This window comes from Spea bombifrons, chromosome 6 (assembly GCF_027358695.1).
Source record: "Spea bombifrons isolate aSpeBom1 chromosome 6, aSpeBom1.2.pri, whole genome shotgun sequence".
Lineage (NCBI taxonomy): Eukaryota > Metazoa > Chordata > Amphibia > Anura > Pelobatidae > Spea > Spea bombifrons.
In genome coordinates this window covers 8,250,260-8,271,190 of record NC_071092.1, presented here as the reverse complement: position 1 = coordinate 8,271,190, position 20,931 = coordinate 8,250,260, and the positions used below count along the sequence as shown (strand labels likewise).

The window sequence follows — 20,931 nt, the reverse complement described above, 5'->3', positions numbered from 1 at the left end:
TCCACAGTGCTGCCTAACTTTTAAATCATGAAGAACATACTTTAAAGTCTAGGGATGCTGAACCCTATTAATCGGAGTAATATAATGGGAAATAATAATAATTTTTAAACCTTTTAACTTAAAGATACCAATTTTATTTTATTTTACAACAACAAAAAGCATTTATGAACAATATTCCCGGTGATTTTGTAGACCTTCGTATCATCACGCTAGACACCATGAGCGCTTAATAGGTTAATGGAACTAATCTGATCCGGGATTAATGAAAGTGAACCAGGCTATGTCTGCATAGCAATGAGTAATTAGTTACTGATCAGCACAGTCCCAGCATTCTATGACCTCCATGATCCAGCCACAGCATCAAATATTCAAGGCGATGTATCGGGCGTATTATGTTTTAAGTGCTTAATTCGTTTGATAGAAAGATTTCAGTGAGCCTGTAACTCTGTCAGTGATTTGTCCTACAGTGCTTTAATTAGTACATTACCAAAATACATTATTATTATTATCAGAAAAGTGAGAAGTGTGTCTAGATGACGTGTCTGTCACATAAAAAGCTGAGGGGATGTATGACAAGTGAGAAATTAAAAAAAAAATGTAAATCAACAAGAAATAAGTGACGGGTATATGGAGAAGATTAAGGAATGGGCTAAAAATGTGGAGACAAAAAAATGTGGACAAAAGATAACAACAGGGGTTATCACTGAAGGTCGCAGAATATAAATTGGGCAAAAAGTTTTTGTTGGTGGTTACAGAAGAATGGATGGTTTGAGCATAGAGCCTGGGAAACGAGATTTGGGTTTGGAGGATCGAGGAGAGCGTTGGTCTTGGTTGTGTTAAAGCCAAACGATGAGAGCTGGATGTATGGAGGAGAACACTGACAGCGCCGGTGCTAGGAGGATTAAACTCGGCATGCTGGGGATTAATTTGAATAGTAATTGGATAATAAATGGGGAGGCAGTAAAGATGACAGAACAAAGTTATGATGGGCATAAAAGATAAAAACTTGGGAAAGAAGTGATTAGTATGGCTTATGTAGTGGAAGGACATGGTTGACCGTAGAGGAGATCCATCAAATTGAATGAATGTTTGAGGACACAAAGAATGTAATGAATATATCGGAAGAGAGAACTGTGACGAAGCTATAACTCTCCAAGAGAGTTGGAGGGCAGAATGGTTCTTAACTGCCGTCCAATTCTACGCTTCTGTGATTTTTGAAGGGTAGGGATTGGTAGAAAGTGGAAAAAGAAAATGGCGGTTAAGATAAGAAGTAAAGGATCAAAGAGGTGAATAGAGGACCTGGCTTCCATGGTACACCATCCGCAGTACACATCCGCTGCCTCCATACAGTCTGTGCACGTCTTGAATTTGTCACATTCTGCCACCTTCACTCGGGTCATCTGGAGAAAAAGCAGAAGATGGTTAATACGCCCAGTGATGGCGCTTCACCAATGACTACATAATAATACATCTTGTGGTAAAGAATGGCTTTACTTTGTACCTGATATGAGGTCATCACGTAGAGGTAGGTGGGATCCACTGGATCAAAGTGCATGATGTGGTGAACAGGTTGTCCTCGGGCTATCGTAATGGACTGTCTGCTCACTATGGCCAAGCTGGCATTCAAGTTTATCTTAAGAAAGACATAATGGCTCAAAATTAACAAAATAACCTACTGATCTAGAACACGGCAGCTGTTAAGACACGTCACGAAGTAAAGCGTTCTAACTAAAATCTCTTCCTCGTGCCTGTTGAATGACGCCTAGTCCAACTTAACATGTTAAATCTAACATAGCTAATGACGCCCCGGGATCGGATTTTATTAAAACCTCTTTTTATATCAACAAAAATATATATTTTCATCTTAGAAACAACTGCCCAGTTTTATAAAGTAATACAAGTTAACAACTCTCAACGTGGTAACATAGTTCCCCCTTTTCATTCTTTTTCTTTGTTGCTGTGATGACATCATACTGCAAGTTGAGTTGCCTCATGCTGAGAGCTTTTTCATGGCCCTTTGTTGTAACGAATTTAACATATTGGTAATAAGTCACCTCGCGACTTTCGACGAAAGGAATGTGATGGTAAACAAGAGTTAAATGGGCCTTCTACTGTAGTCTTTTGTTTCACCATCTATAAATCCATAGCCTAAGCCTTCATCTCTCCCAGGCATTCTTGGATTACATTACTGTATTAGAACGTGACCATACCACTTCTACAGGAAGGCTATGCACTGCATCAACTACCGTTACGTAACGGACATGCCTTGTTTTGCTCAGCGGGTGTAGTAGTCCATTGTGGATGCTAGAAGGTTAAATGCAGGAAGTCTCGGCCCCATGTTAAGCTTTTCGCCTAATTTAGTGACAATGAAACAATACGTTCACTCCGGGCTCTGAGGAAATTCCAATGCTCCGTTTCCTCTAATCCCACCCAAGTTCCTTCTTCCCTTAGCCGGTCTCTCTTCATTCCTTCATTATCTCCGGCTGAAACCTCATATTTCCAGACACCTTTTTCTTAACCATTCGGGATTTTCAATGCTACAAGATACCCCCATCACGCCCTAAAAATAACAACCCTAAATCGGAGCCCTAAAATCACCTCAATTAGTATGTGTTATTTGCATTTATTCTGTAATAATACACGGTGACGGGGCTGCGACGGAGGTGTGAGATGAAATAAACTATGTTGAGATGTTTTGGGCCCCCGAGGGCAGATTGTAGGAGCCTCTGAGGGGAAGTAGATGAGGAAGACTTTCGCTTCTATTAATGCTTTATCACAAGCCCTACCAAGCAATATAAATCTCCATTAGAGGCTATTACGTATAGGTCAAAGGTCTCTCCAAGTAGGACCACTGTTATTGTGTATTAGATTAATGATCCGTATACTGGGGGAATCACAGATCCTTGAAGATATGAAGTCGTTTTAGGCTCCTACCTCTACCCTCACTCTTGTAAACTTCATATAAAATGATAATACCTGCTCAGGGATCCTGTTTGAGTAGACTGTAACTCTCAGCAAATATATAAATATAAGATTTAAAAAACGGGTGAGAAGATGTACATTTAGGACAGAGATGGTGTCAAACATCGTTCTGTGGGAGCGGTAAACCCACAGATGACCAAAGTATAAGGGCAAAGTGTGTTACTTTTATTTGGTGTGGACAACAACTTTAAGTTTATTGTGAACTGGAGGCCTCTGCTGTGGCCAACCACCGGCAATCATTGTCATCATGATGGAAATGTCAAAAGGTAAGAGTAGACAAGATATTGTAAAGGCCATGTTTGGAGATGTTGTCAGGTGGCTCACCATCCACACGTCTGATGTAGGCTCAAGAGGACACATGAATCTCTAGATGAGTTACTAGGAAAGAATGTTGTGTTGTCCCTTAAAAACAAATGGACAATCTGGCCTGACCCTGGGTAACTAGAGGCATGAGAGGGCTGAGGGTATCTCAAGATGTACAAAAGTCAACAAGGAATTCTCTATGTATATAAAATATTCATTTGTTAACACTGGCCAACATCGGTCATAAGCGTGGTTACGTACCTTCAAAAGCTGGCCACTGGCTGTTCCCAAAAATGCCACGGTGTAGCCATTAACACTTGACACTGCCACAGATGTCAGTCCCGGGGCTTGAAAGATTGGCGTGGCTGAGAGCGGGCGATTGATAGCCAACGGGTTCTGAAGATGCGCAGCTCCACAGTCCAACTGCTCGTCCTGGAGCTGCACAAGAATACACAGCGGAGTGAGACACAGGGAACCGACGCGGGAAAGCACTTACCCATACAACACCGACATGATCAGCGCGTGGAGGGTTAATTTCAACAAAGCATGAATTATTTGATTTTGTCTGAGAATAATAACCATTAACCCCATGGGTGCTGGAGTGTACTGAATGAGTATCTGAACATGGAGTAGAAATAACCAAGAGGTAATTGTTTCTGTCTGGAGTCTCCGGGATAATTGAAACATGCTATTATCTGGGGCCATGCCAAACTGCTTCACACCCCCCCATCCTCCGCTGCACCCCGCTCCCCTCCTCCCCGCATATTACTGTCCTCCTCCACACCCCTCACCCACCCTGGTGTTCAATGTTCTGCCGAGAGACACTCGTAAAAGTCCGATATAAAAATACTTAATAAAGTTCTCTCCCTTCTTCGTGAACTGGCTACTTTTTCCCGAAGGTTCTAAAAAGGGTTTCTGATGTGTAACAATATATCTCTACAAATAAAACCTCATCAAATCTTAGCAAATCTATTACAAAACCAACCATACTTGCGAAAATGTTTGCTAACGGGAACGCAGCCACAAATGGACAAGAACGGGGGGGGGGGCGTTGGTGAAGACATGAAAAAGGAGCCGTAATGTAGCCACAGAAATAAAAATATAGCACGATGGTGGAAGCCACCACAAGAGAAGTAACTGACCACAGAGACACCGACACTTTTAAAACCACTTCCATACATGTGGTCCTTATACGTACATCTGGGAATCCAGGAAAGAAAATATTATCCATATGATGATTTAGTGTTGGCTTCATTATTTTTTGAGCCAAATGCATGTTTATTAGAATCCTCTTTATACATCTGCTCTGTTTCCTCGCCCCTGGCAGAGACTCTCTGCACATATATGTGCATTTGTTGGTCCCCATTTATAATGTGAGTGCTTTCTGTACAGTGATTGGCCGTGTCAGGCAGCCAAAAACTGCTGGGAATTATAGGGAGTGTTGTAGGGATTATAGGCCTCTGGAGCTGCAAAGTAGTGTAATGTGCATTTGTATTCCCTTCAGATTTGTGACCTAAGGTGTAATACCCAATGGAAATGAAATCAATGTTTAATCAGGGTTATACCGCACACTTAACAGTACGTAAAACAGGGTGTATATATATATATATATATATATATATATATATATATATATAGTATATTGTCCATGCTGCTTTGGGGAAGCAGACGGATGCCAGAAAAGATCCTACTACATCCTAAATAAGAGGATTATTCACAGACAAGTCTTTTTATGCGCGGCGCTAGAATAATTTATTGTAAACAAACTGTCACCGCGTCTTCTGTGTTACGGATAGTATGCAGATTGATAGACAGACTTACTTCACCAAACAAAAAAAAGACAATTATATGGAATTCATATTTGGCTCCGTATCTTGGGATAAATTAGTTTGTTGTAAATTTCCATCGTGTTCGATGAGCATCCAATTCGCTGACTATAGAAGATCCAAATAAGTTACTCCCCCCCCCTCCATTATGGGATTTTGTAATCAGGATACAGGCTGTTCCCCATAACGTCTCTTGGCCCCAGTATTCCCCGGGCCATGGGAAACATTTCATCTAAATTTAGAGAATTCCATCGCACTTGTGTTTGTAGAATTCCCGAATTTCTCAGTGTCCCGTGGTGACGCTCAGATTCCGGGTCTATCTACATGGAACGAAGAACGCATTTATATGGGTGTTGTTTATCATAATGATCCTGGGAATAGATCAGAATACGTTACTTCTCCGTCCCATCGTTATATCCGGTGTGCCCTGACCTCGTTACGTGGCAAAGAGCCGAGACGCGAGGAGTTAAACGGGACCTGATTTCAGTAATGGAAGCGACGGGAGAAACATAATCAAATCTGCTCTGTTGTCTGAATTTGTACAGAAACAGATCAAAGTGTCACGTTGTAACTTAATTAAGAGCAATAATACAGAAACTGGAAGACAGTGCGTGATAATTACCAAAAATCACAATTTCAGACATAAATTATGATTTCATACAAATATAGCCACACTTATATATCTCATCTTTTTATTGGTGGCCACATAGCATCATTACCAAATCTTTTAGATATAAGGAAATAAAGTTGCCACACACAGAAAATGGTATATAAGGGGTGATTCTCTCTGCAAATAAATATATATATATATAAATACTGTATATATAATTATGTGTGTTGGAATATACGCAATGTACCTTTTTTCTGAATATAAAATATTCCTGATTGTAACATAACAACAAAATTTCAAATATTATTAACTTTCCAGTTTTAAGGAACTTATAATAAAGAAAATAATCTTACGTTTCAGAATATACCGTACAGTGTATGAAATGGTGACTATTCTGCACAAAAATAATGAAAATGTCACAATATTCGGAAGAAATGACTTTTTTTTAGATTTTTGTGCGGAAACAAACTTCCTGGTGCCAGTTGGTCTAAAGCGATCCTGCTGTCCCTTTGTGTTATTAATGCTTTCATTTCAAGGAGTTTTTGTTTTATTTTTATGTAGATTTTTTAAAAGCCCCCCTGTTTGGGATCATATTGATGCACGCCTGTAATATGTGTTATTAATATGGAGCCCTGCGTTCTTACTCTATTGTCACTTAAAATGCAACAAATAACAAAACAAAGAAGTCTATAGATTTTTTGCTCATTGTCGTACCTGTGACCCTCAAGATGAGCGCACCCTAAGACTCTTGAAATATTAACCCTTTAATAGCCCATTGTCAAGAGTTTATGTAGTGCTCTAATACCGGTCGTCATGGAAACCTTGACTTGTCATTATTTACAGATACTCTTAATTGAGTCACCTGCATTCAAGCTGGGATATCAACCATAACATACTGACCGCAAAAGCACCATTTGGGAGTCTTATGTATGATCACAGCGGGGTATAATAGGAAGGAGTCAGCTCCAGACTGTGCGATTCTGAGAATCTGCCCCTTCACCCTGAGACTGGGGTAAAAACCCTGGGAGGTTCCTTGTATGCTCATTGTCATACCTGGTGAAACCCAGAGACTCCAGGTGAAGCGCCGCTTCTCCATATCTCTGGGTCACCACAGGGGAACCCCAGGGTGCGAGAGCGACCCACTCCATGCCACCTTCCCCATCAACACAAGTGTGAGCCCCCCAACATCAGCGGAAACCCGAAAGGGGGCTCTGGGGAGCCGGGGCCACAAGGTTCCCAGGTATGCTCATTGTATATAAAACCAGGATTAAGTCTTCCAGGAGATGTAAAAACTCTGCCATGTAAAAAAGAATTGGTATTAATGAATAAAGAATAAAAAATGTTCTGTTTAGCATTTTAACAAGTTTTATGTTTTGAGACTTTTGAACCCACACGTTGCGAAGCATTTGGGCTCTCTGGACACTCTTTGAAACCACTTCCTGTTTCCTGTTTTGTTTTATTTTCACATTAAACCAAAGCTGAAAAATAAACATCCAATCAGGAAAGGGGGGGGTCTGCGGCATGCTGGGATACATCTTCTGAGGGGAGAGACGGGAAACGCGGCAGTTACAATTCTTTCTTTAAATAATGTATATAATGATTAATCATTATGTCGCGTCCCCGCATCCTTGCGTTTCCTCAGACTGGACCGTGCCGTGCCGTGCCATGACATGTCGGACCGTGCCGTACCGTGCCATGACATGTCGGACCGTGCCGTACCGTGCCATGTCTATAACTCCCGGTGAAACAAAGCTTCCTTCACCCACCATATGTGATGTATAAAGAGCATCAGGAGAAATAATAAACATTACGTCCGCTCGGCGCGTCCTCGCTCCTCGGTACTTAACCCAGTAAAGCTCTTTTGGGTTTACACACCGGCCATGGCAGATTAATGACGCGCCGGCCGGGGCTGCTAGAGATGAAAGCCCGAGACGGTCTTTATTTTAATTGGGTATGAAAACACCGTCCAGGCAGACAAGCATTAGCCGGGACTCGCTAAGAGGGGGCTTTGGTGTACAAGCTGTATGGGCTGGGGGGGTCGTGAATATCTTATAATACTGCCCGGCACGTCCCCGCACAATGTGCTCTCCAGGATTTCCATCCCCAGATGTTTCCAGTTGTAGCCCACCTCCCACTCTTTCCCCCCCTTTGTAATACAGCTGTCTGCAGATCCTGCCAGTGGCACAAACAGAATAGAGAGGGAGGAACATCTGAGAGGTTAGTAGATGAGTGGAACAGCCTCCCGGCAGAGGTGGCAGAGGCTAATACAGGGAGGGAATTTCAACATGCATCGGAGAGGAAGACTGGTTAAGGTTTGAGTCTTTATATCAGTAATAATAACGGGCAGACCAGACGGGCCGCAGGCTTCTTATGTTCTGTTAAATTCTACGTTTCTGGTATTACTTTTTGTAATTCAGATCTAAAGACCGGACAACTTCTTATACGAGCCTCATCAATGAATGCAGAGATTATCTGCAATGCCCATCTGGCAAGGGACAGGTTAAACATTTGGCTCTCCCAACATTACTGATGGCCGAGCCCTTACTACAGGAGATGCAGCTCCATCGATGACTCCTTCCGACACCAATCACAAGTAAACAGCTGCTACATCATAACTATCCTTTATTTATATGGCGCCACCACATGCCGCAGCGCTTCTTACGCTCCGTCCATTCAGAGGGTCCGACAAAACTCGAACCGACAGACCAAGATGGCCCGATACAGAAGATAAAGACAGCCTCGCTCCAAGAGCTTACAATCTAGAGGGTTAGCTTGGATTAGAAAACTTTTAGACAGTAAATAATAATAATAAGCAAAAAAATTCTCTAAAATGGTAAATAATGCGTAAGATTCAGGGAGTGCCTTAAATTGCCCCAAAACTTAGTTCAATGACAAGATACATCTTGCTATTATTATTATTATTTATTATTATTATTTGTATTATTATTATTATTGTTATTATTATATTGGTGCTAATTAACCATTCTAAGGATTTTCTCACCAAAAAAAGAAGTCAACTAATGTCACAGCCATAGACAAGTAAACATGTCGCGGAGTCTATATTCACGTAGGATTGGAGAGCCCCTGTCTCCTGCGCCGCGCGTGCCGTCCACCCAGGGCCGGTGGGATGCGTGGCAGTTGATGCTCCGCAGAGGGGAATTATCAGGCTTTTTATCAGGACACATTAGATTAGCGTCAGGACGGCGGTAAGGAGATGGATTCAGAGGCACCAGCGTGACACAGCTTTTCACACGTTATCGGGAGCCGGGAGCAGCTGGATCTGACACCCAGCACAGGTGCCCGAGATCTGTCCATTGTCACATTTAAACAGGTGCTGGCTTTATTTCACCCCGTCTCCATCTCCCCCCACAAGCTCAGTGTCACACTCCAGAGGGGGCAGTTCTATTAAAAGGTTCCAAGATGTCCACAGACCATCATAGTTCAATGTCAGGTAGCGGGTTTACCACTAACACCCCCCCCCTAACGGGAACAAAGCCAAAGTCAAGACCCCCAAACAGAGAACATCCCCCGCATTATGGGTATAACCAGGACATAAACTTCTCACGTCTGCCCATCACACGGATATTAGAGAGATCCATAAATATATAAATGATTGGGTGACATTTATGAAAACTGTTAACCGCGCTTCCATCCTCCTGCACTATTTATTTTATTAATGAATTATTCTGTTTGTCTGTGTTTGCAGAGCCAGACCACAACATCACATCCGCTGCACGTATGTTAGAAGTATGTTTCGGGGGCATATAGTGAAGAAGAATGTGTTTTATTTGTACGCTTGTCTATATTTAAATTATTGAGGCTTCCAGGGCTGTAAAATTCCCAAAGGATGAGCAAAACGGGACTGTCTGCCCTACACAGGGACACTTGGGAGGTATACCCCGGGTACATCCCATGAAGAGAAGTGTTAATAGGACGCGGTTTGCTCGATTGGCTGGCGTATTGTGTCACTTTAGTGTAATTACTGCTGTGTGTCCCGGGGAGGAAACCCGATCGGCCCCTGCCTCCCCCAGCATGTGATCGTCATGGGACCGGCTCCTCGCTCCCGATTCATCATCGCAGCCTCCTCGCTCCACTTGTGTTTTGAGAGCATGTGAAGTGGGATTAGGAGGTGCTGACATGTCCGCCGTACGGAGACGTTTCTGTCCCAATAAACAGATCGTCTCAAAGGGGTTTATTCCCGCATTAACCCTTTAAGTGCCGAGGAGTGTCACGGATAAGGATACGTTTCTCGGTGGTCGGGGTACTTGTGACGATGGCTGTAGTAACACTTTGGGGGGAGGGGGCCATAGTCCGGTTACAAATAAATCAGCGGGACCCCCCCATAAAGCCCGTTCTGGCACTTTGTGAGTTAACGCCATTGAAGGCCGTCGCGAGATCTTTGTGGCAGGGACCGAGTTCTCCGAGCCGGGATCTCCAGATTAGGGATCCCTTCTAACCAAGGCAAAAGTTTCAAAAGAAGATCAAGTAGGAACCGAAGAAATGACGGAGGAAACTCGATTGTGAAAGAAGGAGAGAGGTGGGGGACAGATTGGACGGAAAGAGGTTTATGAGTGTGTGATAGTGGCAATCAACCCACTTATGGTGTAGTACAGACAAGGCACAGGTTCCAAGCAATGGTGGTAGGCATTAAGAATGCAACTGTAATATGTAAACTGGAATATAAAGATATTAAAACCATGCATAATATATTATATATATTATATAATTTAATCTGCCCCTATTTTCTGGTGTAAAGATCTTAGATTTAAAATAGCCATATGTCTACCCAACGCCTTATTAGCCTCTACCACTTCTGCTGGGAGGCTGTTCCACAAATCTACCCCCCTTTCGTTAAGGTAAAACTTACATTACATTACATTTACAGCCGGGGATCCTGATCGTAATTAAGAAGAACGCCCCCCCCCCCCCCGCCAGCCTTGTAAGAACTCTACATACACGCCGGACAACAATGTTTAACGTTGATAGGCGTTTGGTTTTAGATCTGGCAGCCTCATCGTTTTACTGTCATGTTCGCTCACGTTTCATGGGAGTCCGGCTGAATTCATAACAGATCAGATTTATTTTGTGCATGTCAATGACGGGGGGGGGGGCTTGTTCTACTGTTTTAAATTAGACGTGCAGTTACTGGCAATGTGCTTGTTATTCATCGCGGAGACAAGCAACCGTGTCTGATAACGCGAAAACATCTGGGGTTCATTCTGCACGATGAGAACGGATAGAAAAGGTTACGCAGAATCAAGAATATTGAAACAGAGAGGGTGATAGATAAGCAGAACAGCCTCCCAGCAGAGGTGGTAGAGGGTAATACAGTGAGGGAATTTAAATTTATGGGACAGGCTTATGGCTCCTGGATCTAAGACGAGACCAAGGACTGATTAAGGTCTGAGTCGGGCAGACTAGGTGGGCCGAAGGGGTCTTTTGTGCCGTCAGATGTGTCCATAAGCAGCTTGTAACATAAGAATGCTTCGCCTCCCCACCCGGTTTCCCTTTTCTCGTTTCCGGCCGGATCAGCATATCAGATCTTCGTCCTTTTTTTATTTTGAGAATAGTCCATATCCATTGAAAGCTTTTTGAGTTTGTTTTTTTAACCTTAACCTCTCGAATCCCGCTGCAGCAGCACAATCAATGCCCGCATACTAGAACAACAACACAAACTCAGCCGTCACTCACACGGCGCAGAATAACCAAAAAACAGCACTTACATTCTATTAAGAAAATGCTATTCTGCTGTTTTCTCCCCGTTTCCTGATCCTTATCTGTTTTAGATGAGCTGTTGGTACCTCCAATTCACAACAGCAAGAAATCACCATTACTTTCCAGTCCCAATATACAGAATTATTCATTCCACACACATTAAACGGCTTAATACTATCTTCCTTCATTAACCCCTTAAGGACAACGGTCAGTCCTTAAACCCATTGAAAACAATGCATTTTGAGCCTGGGCTTTGTCATTAAGGGGTTAATTAACATAAATGTAACTATCCAGCTAGTTAAGATGTAATGTTGTGTTAACATAGTATGTTGTTACATTGTATACATCGTAAAAAAAAAAAAGAGAGAGGTATTAAAGGGTTAATATACTTTTATGTCATTATTGGCCTGTGGTGGTAAGGAATATATAGGCAATTTTTAATTTAAAAAAAACTTTAATTCATTAAAAATGATAAAATTATCATGTATTTCTATGGTTGACGTAATTACTCATCTATCGGGTTTCTGGGCTGTTAGAGAAGCCAGTTCTCATGACCTGGAAGCCACTTCTCGACCTGATGACATCACACATGGCTTATGATGCAACAAAATCACGCAAATACTTATACCGCATTTGACATTCAACATTGTTGCGCAAGTCATGTATTGTTCCAAAAACAGAGAAATGTATCTATTTTTGTGATAATACTCTAGCCGTACATTGTTTCTGACACCCCTTAGTGACCGATGTCCCTCTAGGAAAGGCGATACTGTAGGGGCCACTGGATCTACCGCCTGTAAGCCACCCGTGCTAAACTTTATATATGTTTTCCTGCTCTTGTTATACTAACTAAACCCTTCTTGTTTAGAGGGGGTCCCTCCGCTGTCCACGCTGATAACTGTCGGTGGGCCATTGCTGGTGGCTTTCTGTCTGTAGGCATCTGACCCACCTCCTACCCGTATAGACCGCCGACACTGATTTATGTGTATGGACCGAGCAGCCAAGCTGTCCGAGAACTTATTTGTGTTCTCAACTCTTCCCCGAGGGATCTATTTCAGCTTTTGGGAAATTTTGGCTGTGGGATTTCTCTGAGTAAAGTTAAAACCCTCTGAAAATGACACAATGAAGCGTTTACACAACTCACCCCCCCCCCGCGCTCCGCAGTCAGGGAGTAGTGCGGTTACCCACCATGTTCTGGCAAACTACGCTAATTCCAGGCCTCGGGTGCAAGAATAAGACATTCGAGGCTCTTTCCCCCCATTACTTATCACCTTTAATACAAGGAGGGTCTGTGAATAGAGGTGGAGGAGAAATATCCACATAAATAATCTGATAGACACGCTGAATGTGGGGCCGGATACGGCCCATCCTCCTGGCCTTTAGCTATTTATGTTTAATTCATGTATGAAATCGAGCAGCCGGTGAATCATCACAGATACGACGTTCTCCCCCGATGCCGGAGTGATGCAATCAGTGAGCAGAGTTGTGATGTCACAACTCACACATGAATGCGCGGCCAGTACATAGCCAGACAGCGGCAACTAATCAACTGTAACGCAATTAGTATCTGCTGTATAACATAATTACCACTTTTATACCAAAATAACAACCTCATTTTCTTTTAAGAGTTGTTGCTATGGAGTCATAAAGTTCTTATCAGACAAAAGTTATTGTGGAATTCTTTGCCTCCGGAGTTATCCGTTCTTTACAAAAAGTTGCAATTTGAGAATTACAATTATATTCTTTGTTATAAAACCAATTTAGATAGGGGGGGGGACTTGGATGATGAGCTCAAGATTAAGGTCAGAAAAAAAAGAAGATCTATACAGAGATTCCACGAGGCTAAGGTAGCCAAATTCTAATCAAATTTAACTCTTCTCTATAATGATAATTATTAATAATAATGACCCATGCGGCCCGTCTAATCTGCCCAGTTTTCCTGATGTAAGACTCAAACCTTAATCAGTACTTCAATTCAAGATAGATATATGTCTATCCCACACTTTATCAGCCTCTACCATTTCTGCTGGGAGGCTGTTCCACACATCTACCACCCTTCCAGTAAAGTAAAACGTCCTTCCATTACATCTAAACCTCCGACTCTCTTGTTTTAGACAATGGCTTCTTGTTCTTACATCAGTCCCCGGTCTTGCCTTAGATTCAGGATGCAGGATTACACGGCGTATTGTGTGATTATTATTGTATGATGCGTTATATATACAAATTACCTAAAACATTAACAAACAGGCGCAGAAGGAGCCGCAAGAATTCAACGAACTTCTAAGATCTTTCTTACGGAGGGACTTGGATGCTGACGGGGGGATGGAGATCACAGATTGTTAATCTGGGGTTTAGCAGAACCGGTACCGCGAGATCCATTCCGAAGCTGGCGTTATTCGGTACATGTGATGTATTTGAAGCCCTTTTAACCCTTTCCGTGTAGAACCCCTCTGGCCCCGGCGGAGAAGGCTCTGCCAGCAGCACACTGGAAATCGTTAACGCCGTGGACTGGAGCCTACAAATTAATCTGCCTGTTCCTGACAAGCTTACAGTACGAATCCCCCCAGATTCCTCAGACTAAAGAAAGCAAGGGTCTATTTTCCTAACCCTGAGATCAGGGGGTGGGTGTGTGGGGGGGTTCATTTACCATTTCCAGCGATTCTTCGCTAGCGAATGTTCTGGCCAGGAATGCACGACGTGACTCCCAAACGCCTGGGGGGCAAAGAGGGGCATCTAGGGCAAATGTACAAGAGAAGGGGCATTACAGACGTAGCTGGACTGTATTCTGCATAAAATAAGCACATCTGACAAAGATCTTCCAGTCTACCCGGAGTTCACAATAACCACTTTAATTGTTCCCAGACAGCAGCTGAACTTCTCCAGGACCTGCTCGTCTACAACTGTGAAGGAGCTACAAGCTCAGTGCCCATTGTTTTACTTAGCTGCGGTGTTTTAATATAGGCACTCGGTGATAAGAGTAGTAGGTACACGGCCGGTCTGACCAGAGAAGAGGGTCAGGACATTATGTGCTTATTGGTACAGGCAGAGGGGACGTGGGAACGGGACCAGCTGTGAGCTCAGAGCAGAATTGGAGCGCCTGTGACTCATTAGAGCGCTAGGGACAGAGGACGTGGGAAAATAAATTTGCTTCTTCGCTAAAAGCGGTTTATTTCCCTCCCAGAGATGTATTATTGGCCAGAAACGAGGCCGGAATACATTCATCTGGCAGCTTGAAATCCACAGCCGTCTCATAAAACAGCAGAAACAACATATATATAGAAACGTTAAGGACGATCGGCAAGATAAGGCTGCTACCCCCTGAGATAGGATGGGAAATTAAAGGAACAGCCACGTCATTTTACTTACAAAACCGGTTAAAGTACCTGTCCCTCCAACCACCGAAAAATACTCTCCGACATTCAATATCATGTAAAAACAGAGAAATGGGTGAAATATCGTCACTTACTGCACCACAGAACCAAATTACGAGGCAGAGACATGTATTATTATTAGTACTACTACTACTATTATTATTATTATCATCAGTATTACTTCTATTCTATTCTTATTATAACTACTACTACTAGTATTATTACTACTACTACTACTATTATTACTGCTACTACTACTATTATTATTATTATTATCAGTACTACTTCTATTCTTATCACTACTATTATTATTATTATCAGTATTACTTCTATTCTATTCTTATAACTACTACTACTACTATTATTACTACTAGTACTGCTATTATTATTATTACTACTATTCTTATTATTATTACTACTACTATTATTACTGCAACTACTACTAGTACTATTGTTGTTGTTGTTATTATTATTATTACTACTACAATTGTTATTACTTCTACTACTATTGTTATTATTCCTGGTATTACTACAATTATTACTAGTATGTTTACTATTATTACTACTACTGTTCTTATTCTTCTTATTACTAATATTCGTATTATTATTATTATTACTACTACCATTATTATTGCTATTACTACTACTACTACTACTACTATTATTATTAATACTACTATTCTTATTATTATTACTACCATTATTATTATTATCATTATTATTACTACTACTACTATTATTGCTATTACTACTACTACTATTATTACAACTACTACTAGTATCAGTTTTATTACTACTGCTATTATGATTATAACTACTACTACTGTTATTGTTATCTTTAATTGTACACAGTGCTTCTTCTATTACATTCAAAGTGTCTGACAAAACTAGAACGACAGACTGAGACAAACTGATGCATTAGGTAAAGATGCTGTTAAACTCCTTACATCAACAAATCCAGTATTTACAAGCCCAGTGCTGGTTAATCATTATCTCTACTTATCCTCCGCCGTCTGAACTTTATTGTCTTTTAGTTATTTCCAGACACCTGTGAAGCTCTTATCAGGGCGCTGTTTTTTTCTGCTCTGATACCCCTATAGCTCTATGTTATTAGAAGGGGTGCCCGACCTGCAGGTGTCCGCCACTAAACTGAGCACACACACAGGGGTCATAAACGCCATTGTTCCCAAAGGATCTTGTGCTGTAGAGTGCCCAAAGGTGCTGATAAGAATGAATGCACCCTCCGGCCACACAGAGGAGCGATTATGATTGACACTACAACACACACTCACTCTGATCTCACTCACAACGGTTCTGTCTGCCAGCTTCCTTCCTGGCGCAGATAAAACCCATTCGGCCCGTCTAGTCTGCCCATTTTTCTGATGTAAGACTCAAACCCTTATCAGTCCTTAGATTCAGGATAGCTTTATTCCTACCCCGTGCATCTTAAAATGATCTTACTGTGTGTGTGAGTGTGTGTGTGAACCGCTACCACTCCTAAGGGGAGGCTGTTCCACTTATCTACAACCCTCTCAGTAAAGTAAACCTTCCTTACATTACATCTAAACCTCTGACTCTCTAAACACACAACTTGAAAATCTGATGCCAAAAAATGTGGGTTTTTTTTACATTCGTGCCTCTAAGCCACAGGGTGCCAGACAGCGGAAGCAGTGGTGGTAATGGCCATTCCTCTAGCACACAAACCGTTAATAAACCCATCTTTTCACCACTTTTTTATTCAGAATCCTAAAATATGCAGTTCTCACATTTCCTTTAGATTTCCTTTGTCCCATTCCCCAAGAAACCTCAGGTCATTCTGCACTTCAACATAAAGTAATACACAATGTACACCAATAACAAAAGACTTTTAGGTAGACAAAATGTAGTGCGCCACATTATCGATTAGATACTCTAGGCATAAGCCTAGGGGTCCCAAGCTCTCCAGGCCTCCATGCTTTAATGGATGATGCGACAAGTGTGGCAGCTCCCACCATGCAGAATTTTATTTTAGTTTTTACTTATTGCACACCTGATGCTCATCATTTCAGACATATCTTAAAATGAAAGTATTCAAAGAGAACTTCAAAAAACACCCAGGAGAGAGACAACGGAAATCAAGATGATAATCCAGTTCAGTACTGAAGTCTCTTGACTGAGCATGGACCTGGGATTCTGACACATTAACCAAACTTTACATATTTTCTGTAACAATTTAATTCAATAATCATAACTGGACACTTTTTGTTTTGCTTTTCAAAGATTGAGTCCCTTCCTAACTCTCTGTCCTTCTCATTGTCCTCTGTGTTATTCTCACACTGAAGTAATAAGTTCATGTTATAAATTCATGAGCACCTTGGAGTACTAGTTTAGACTATTTTTCTAGATCCATACACTCCAGAAACTGGAGGGCTGGAAGGAACTGTTCAGTTCTTTCCCATCTGGCCTAGAACTGTATTTGCCAACACTTTCCCATCCAATTATCAGTAATAATGGCTATTATCCTATCCTATCCTGATCATATCTTTTCTTTGTACTCTCTGATGTTTGGCCACCATGACAGAGTCCTGGGGCAAAGTTCAGTTGGTAAGGGAAACCAATTGAATATTCCAGATAATTGCACCACTTTCAAAACTTTGTGGCAGAATTATATGTCTGGCTCATTGATTGATACAAAACACTATTAGTATTGGGTATGGTTGAGAAGGTCTGTTAGGAAGCAGCTATGGGTGTCATGGAGGTGCCTCAAAAGGTGAAGGTGTCCTTCACTATTCTGAGATGACTCTATGGATACACAACTAACATGGAACCCCATGAGATCCCTTCACACATTGTTAGTGTGTCTTTGTACCTGAAGATGTGCCTGAAGATGTCAATTTTGTTTTGGGACATCAGGAGGACATCTTTATGGCTCTGATACAGAAATCGGGGAAACATAAGTGTAATTCTGGAACAAAGTGAGAATTGTGGAGCTATCATGAGTAACTGTAGGTTTCCATGGTGATTGCTCCACACACAGAGAAATTGACCCCACTTATTGTTGGTCTGAATCTGTTAATACAGGGGGTATTAACAAAGAGCAGATCTGGGGGAAGTGTTTAACATGTGGATCAGTCACAATGGAAAACTTTGATAAATATGTCCACTCACATACATGTCAAGCAGTAACAGCTGGCAGATTGGCGATATATCGGTCGAGAAGTCGGTTTACCTTGATGTTCCTGCGCTCACAGCTGGGGCCGCTGCCCTGCACCACGCTGTCCAGAACGGACACATCTCCCTGGTCCTGGCTCTCGAAGCAGCGCCTGCGGGCTCCGCGGATCTCCTCCCCGACCTGGCGGAGCCCGAACACGCACACAGCCGCCTCCTTCTTGCCCTCGAACACGCCGAATATCCGTCCAGGTTCCGCAAACACTGATAGCACCCTGCCAAAGAGTGTGGCCCGGGGCCCCTCGCAGCGCAGCCCCAGCTGGATGTAGGACTCGGTGAGCTTGCGCGGTTCCCCCCGCGGCTCGGGCTTCAGGCAGATCCGCGCTAGGACGCTGCTGGGGCGGCTCTCCTTCCCCGCGGGTGCAGGTTCTACGTTCATAGCCAGGTATCCGAAGGGCCCCTGCTGGAACGCCCGGACAAAGACCAGCCGGTGCCGGCTCTTACTGCTCTGCTTCACCTTGAAGATGTTATCGTCCGATGGGCTAATATCGAAGGTGAAGAGCTGCGCCGGCGAACGCGCGTTTAACGCACGGATGGAGATCTCCGGGCTGTTCTCAAACCGATGATCCACAATGCTCTGGTTCCAAGGGAAGAATTGGCTACCAAAGCCGGTGTACGTGGCCCCCACCAGGAGCCTGGTGTCCCCCCACGGGTTTCGGATGAGCAGCCCCACCGTGGAGGCGTTGGGGTGGTTGGCAGCGATGTTTAGCATGCTGGGCACCACACTGCGGGGTGGGAAGGGCACTGCCAGCTGGGAGATGTTACCCGGGACCCTGAGCTCACACAGCCCCTGGTACACCGAGCCGCACACCAGCAGAAAGCCCTGCTCCAAGTCCAGCTCCAGGATCTTGTTATAATTTGGGGTGAGGGTCCTGGGGAACTCGCAGGAGGTCTCAGGGATCTGGGGGGCATGGCACAGCGGGGAGTCCGGCACCGGTCCGGTGATCTCCTCTAGCTCCGGCCGTAGGTCTCCTTGTAGCTGGTAGAGCCGGTTGACCGATGCCAGGTACACCCTGCCGCCCGCTCCATCCACGGCAAAGTTATTGGTAAGTTGGGGAGAGTAGAACCTGTTGATCATCTCCAGTCCCAAAGCCGGGAGCACCAGCAGGGCAGAGAGGAGCAGCAGAGGGGGTGCAGGAGATGCCATGAGTGGGCATGAGGGTGAGAGCAGCGGGCAACCTTCAGCTCTTAACACATCACGCAGGGTCCTTCTTCAGAGATGGTCAGCAGATCCAGTGCAAATCACCCACCAAAGCCCCTCCAGTTCCAGCTGGACCCCTCTCCCGGTCTCTTCTGCCCCTCTGTGTCTCTGTTCTCGCGGCCCTCCTCCTACCCCTGGCTCTCCTCTCTGGGATATATGTTTCACTATACTGATGTTGTCACTCTGGTTTCCCCCAGCCCCTCTCTCTCCCTCTCTCTCTCTCCCTCTCTCTCTCTCTGACCCTCCCCTTGCCTCCCCCTCCTCCAGGCTGGCAGGATAGAAGTTACACTCCAGCGGATGCGGTGTCTGCTTCAAATCGCATGGCACTGGGTGCTAACTAACAGGCAGCACATCCTCAGTAATGACTACAACTCCCATTATCCCCAGAAAACTGATTATTTAACAGTAGAGCCAGGCAACCCCTGGTACTCCAGCAGCCCTGGACTATAACTCCCACCATGCCCAGCATGTCACAAGGGATACCTTTTAACTAAGAGATCACAGCTACTGTGAACTTCAACTCCCATCATGCTGGTTCAGCTCTTGGGGTGCAGTGGGTGAGGTGTGATATTATGATTCGCCTGTAATGCCACATATAACCCCCTTCTCATTTAAGCGTAAACCAGGGTGCACAAGGAGTACCAGTAACCCCACAAAAACCAGTATTAATGGTATAACGGACAGGGTATTGCTATATCCCGCTAGCTGTGTTGGCATGGACGTCCACAGACGGGGGCAAGAAGGGGCACTAAACTTTACGCTATTAAACCTTTAAAGGTGAGGGGAGGCAATTGGGGCAAATGTAATCAGAGAAGATTAAGAAGTAGGAATGTGATGCAAAATGTGAATTAAACAAGGGAGAGAATGAAGGGGGGCATAAAGCAGGGGCAACAGAAGGGCATGGCTGCCCCAGCCTGGAGATATTGTCGTAGATGGCGTTGATTCTGGGGTGTGAGAGACCCCTGCCCTGGATTCTGTCTCCGTACGGGCTGTGTGTGTTCTCTGCTCCTCAGACAGTATCCCCCCAGTGTGTCATGTGAAGATGATTATGGATTTCACTGGAATTCTTCTGCCTTTGTGTTTGCAAAATCTGCCAGAATTCAAACTTTTCCAAAAAAGAGAGAGAGAGAGAGCGGGATAGTGAGACGGAGGGTGGCAGAGAGATAAGTGGATGGAGGAAGAGGGTGGGGGGAAGAGACACAAGTTTTATTACCAAATCCCTTAACAAACGGGTCTGTGTTTGAATTTAAGGACATAAGATTGAGTCTGATTCTCTATATCAAAAAAGAGGATTTTCATAGCCTGGAGATTAAACCGATTTAATGGCGACTGGCACATTGATCAAAGGTGACGTAATTAAGACAGTGTGTTCTACACTGAACATATTCTACACACATTTAATAAATGTCGCCTCTTCCTGGCCTATATACGTTGGAGCTCCAGGAAAGTGCGCCATACATTGGGGTCTATTCACTAAAGGGAGATTTAACAGGAGAGTTGTCAGGACTGATGAGTTTCATTGTCTTGATATCACTATTAATTATAAAGATCCAACCGCAATAAGCTTCTGCTGCAGGAAGAGCTTGGCTGACCCTGTATAACTTATAGCGAAAGCTTCTTGAAAGTCTCCTCACCCCTTGAATTATGCAGGACACAGGGCCAGCTCAACCATCCTTGCAGAACAAACTTGCTAGTGTTGACAGGACTCCCCTTAGT

The 20,931-nt window shown here is 43.5% G+C and overlaps 1 protein-coding gene across 1 annotated transcript in view; it reads right to left on the bottom strand.

Annotated features, from left to right (window-relative positions):
- PLXND1 (plexin D1) overlaps positions 1-19,335 on the bottom strand; it is a 43,137-nt gene extending 23,802 nt beyond the window's left edge. Inside the window, exons 1-4 of the mRNA XM_053469893.1 lie at positions 18,016-19,335; positions 3,547-3,723; positions 1,502-1,633; positions 1,300-1,400 (exon numbers count right to left, since the gene is read on the bottom strand). Coding sequence (XP_053325868.1) covers positions 1,300-1,400; positions 1,502-1,633; positions 3,547-3,723; positions 18,016-19,161 — 1,556 coding nt within the window. The 5' untranslated portion in view covers positions 19,162-19,335. The remainder of the gene's footprint in view (positions 1-1,299; positions 1,401-1,501; positions 1,634-3,546; positions 3,724-18,015) is intronic.
- Between the last annotated feature and the right edge of the window lie 1,596 nt (positions 19,336-20,931).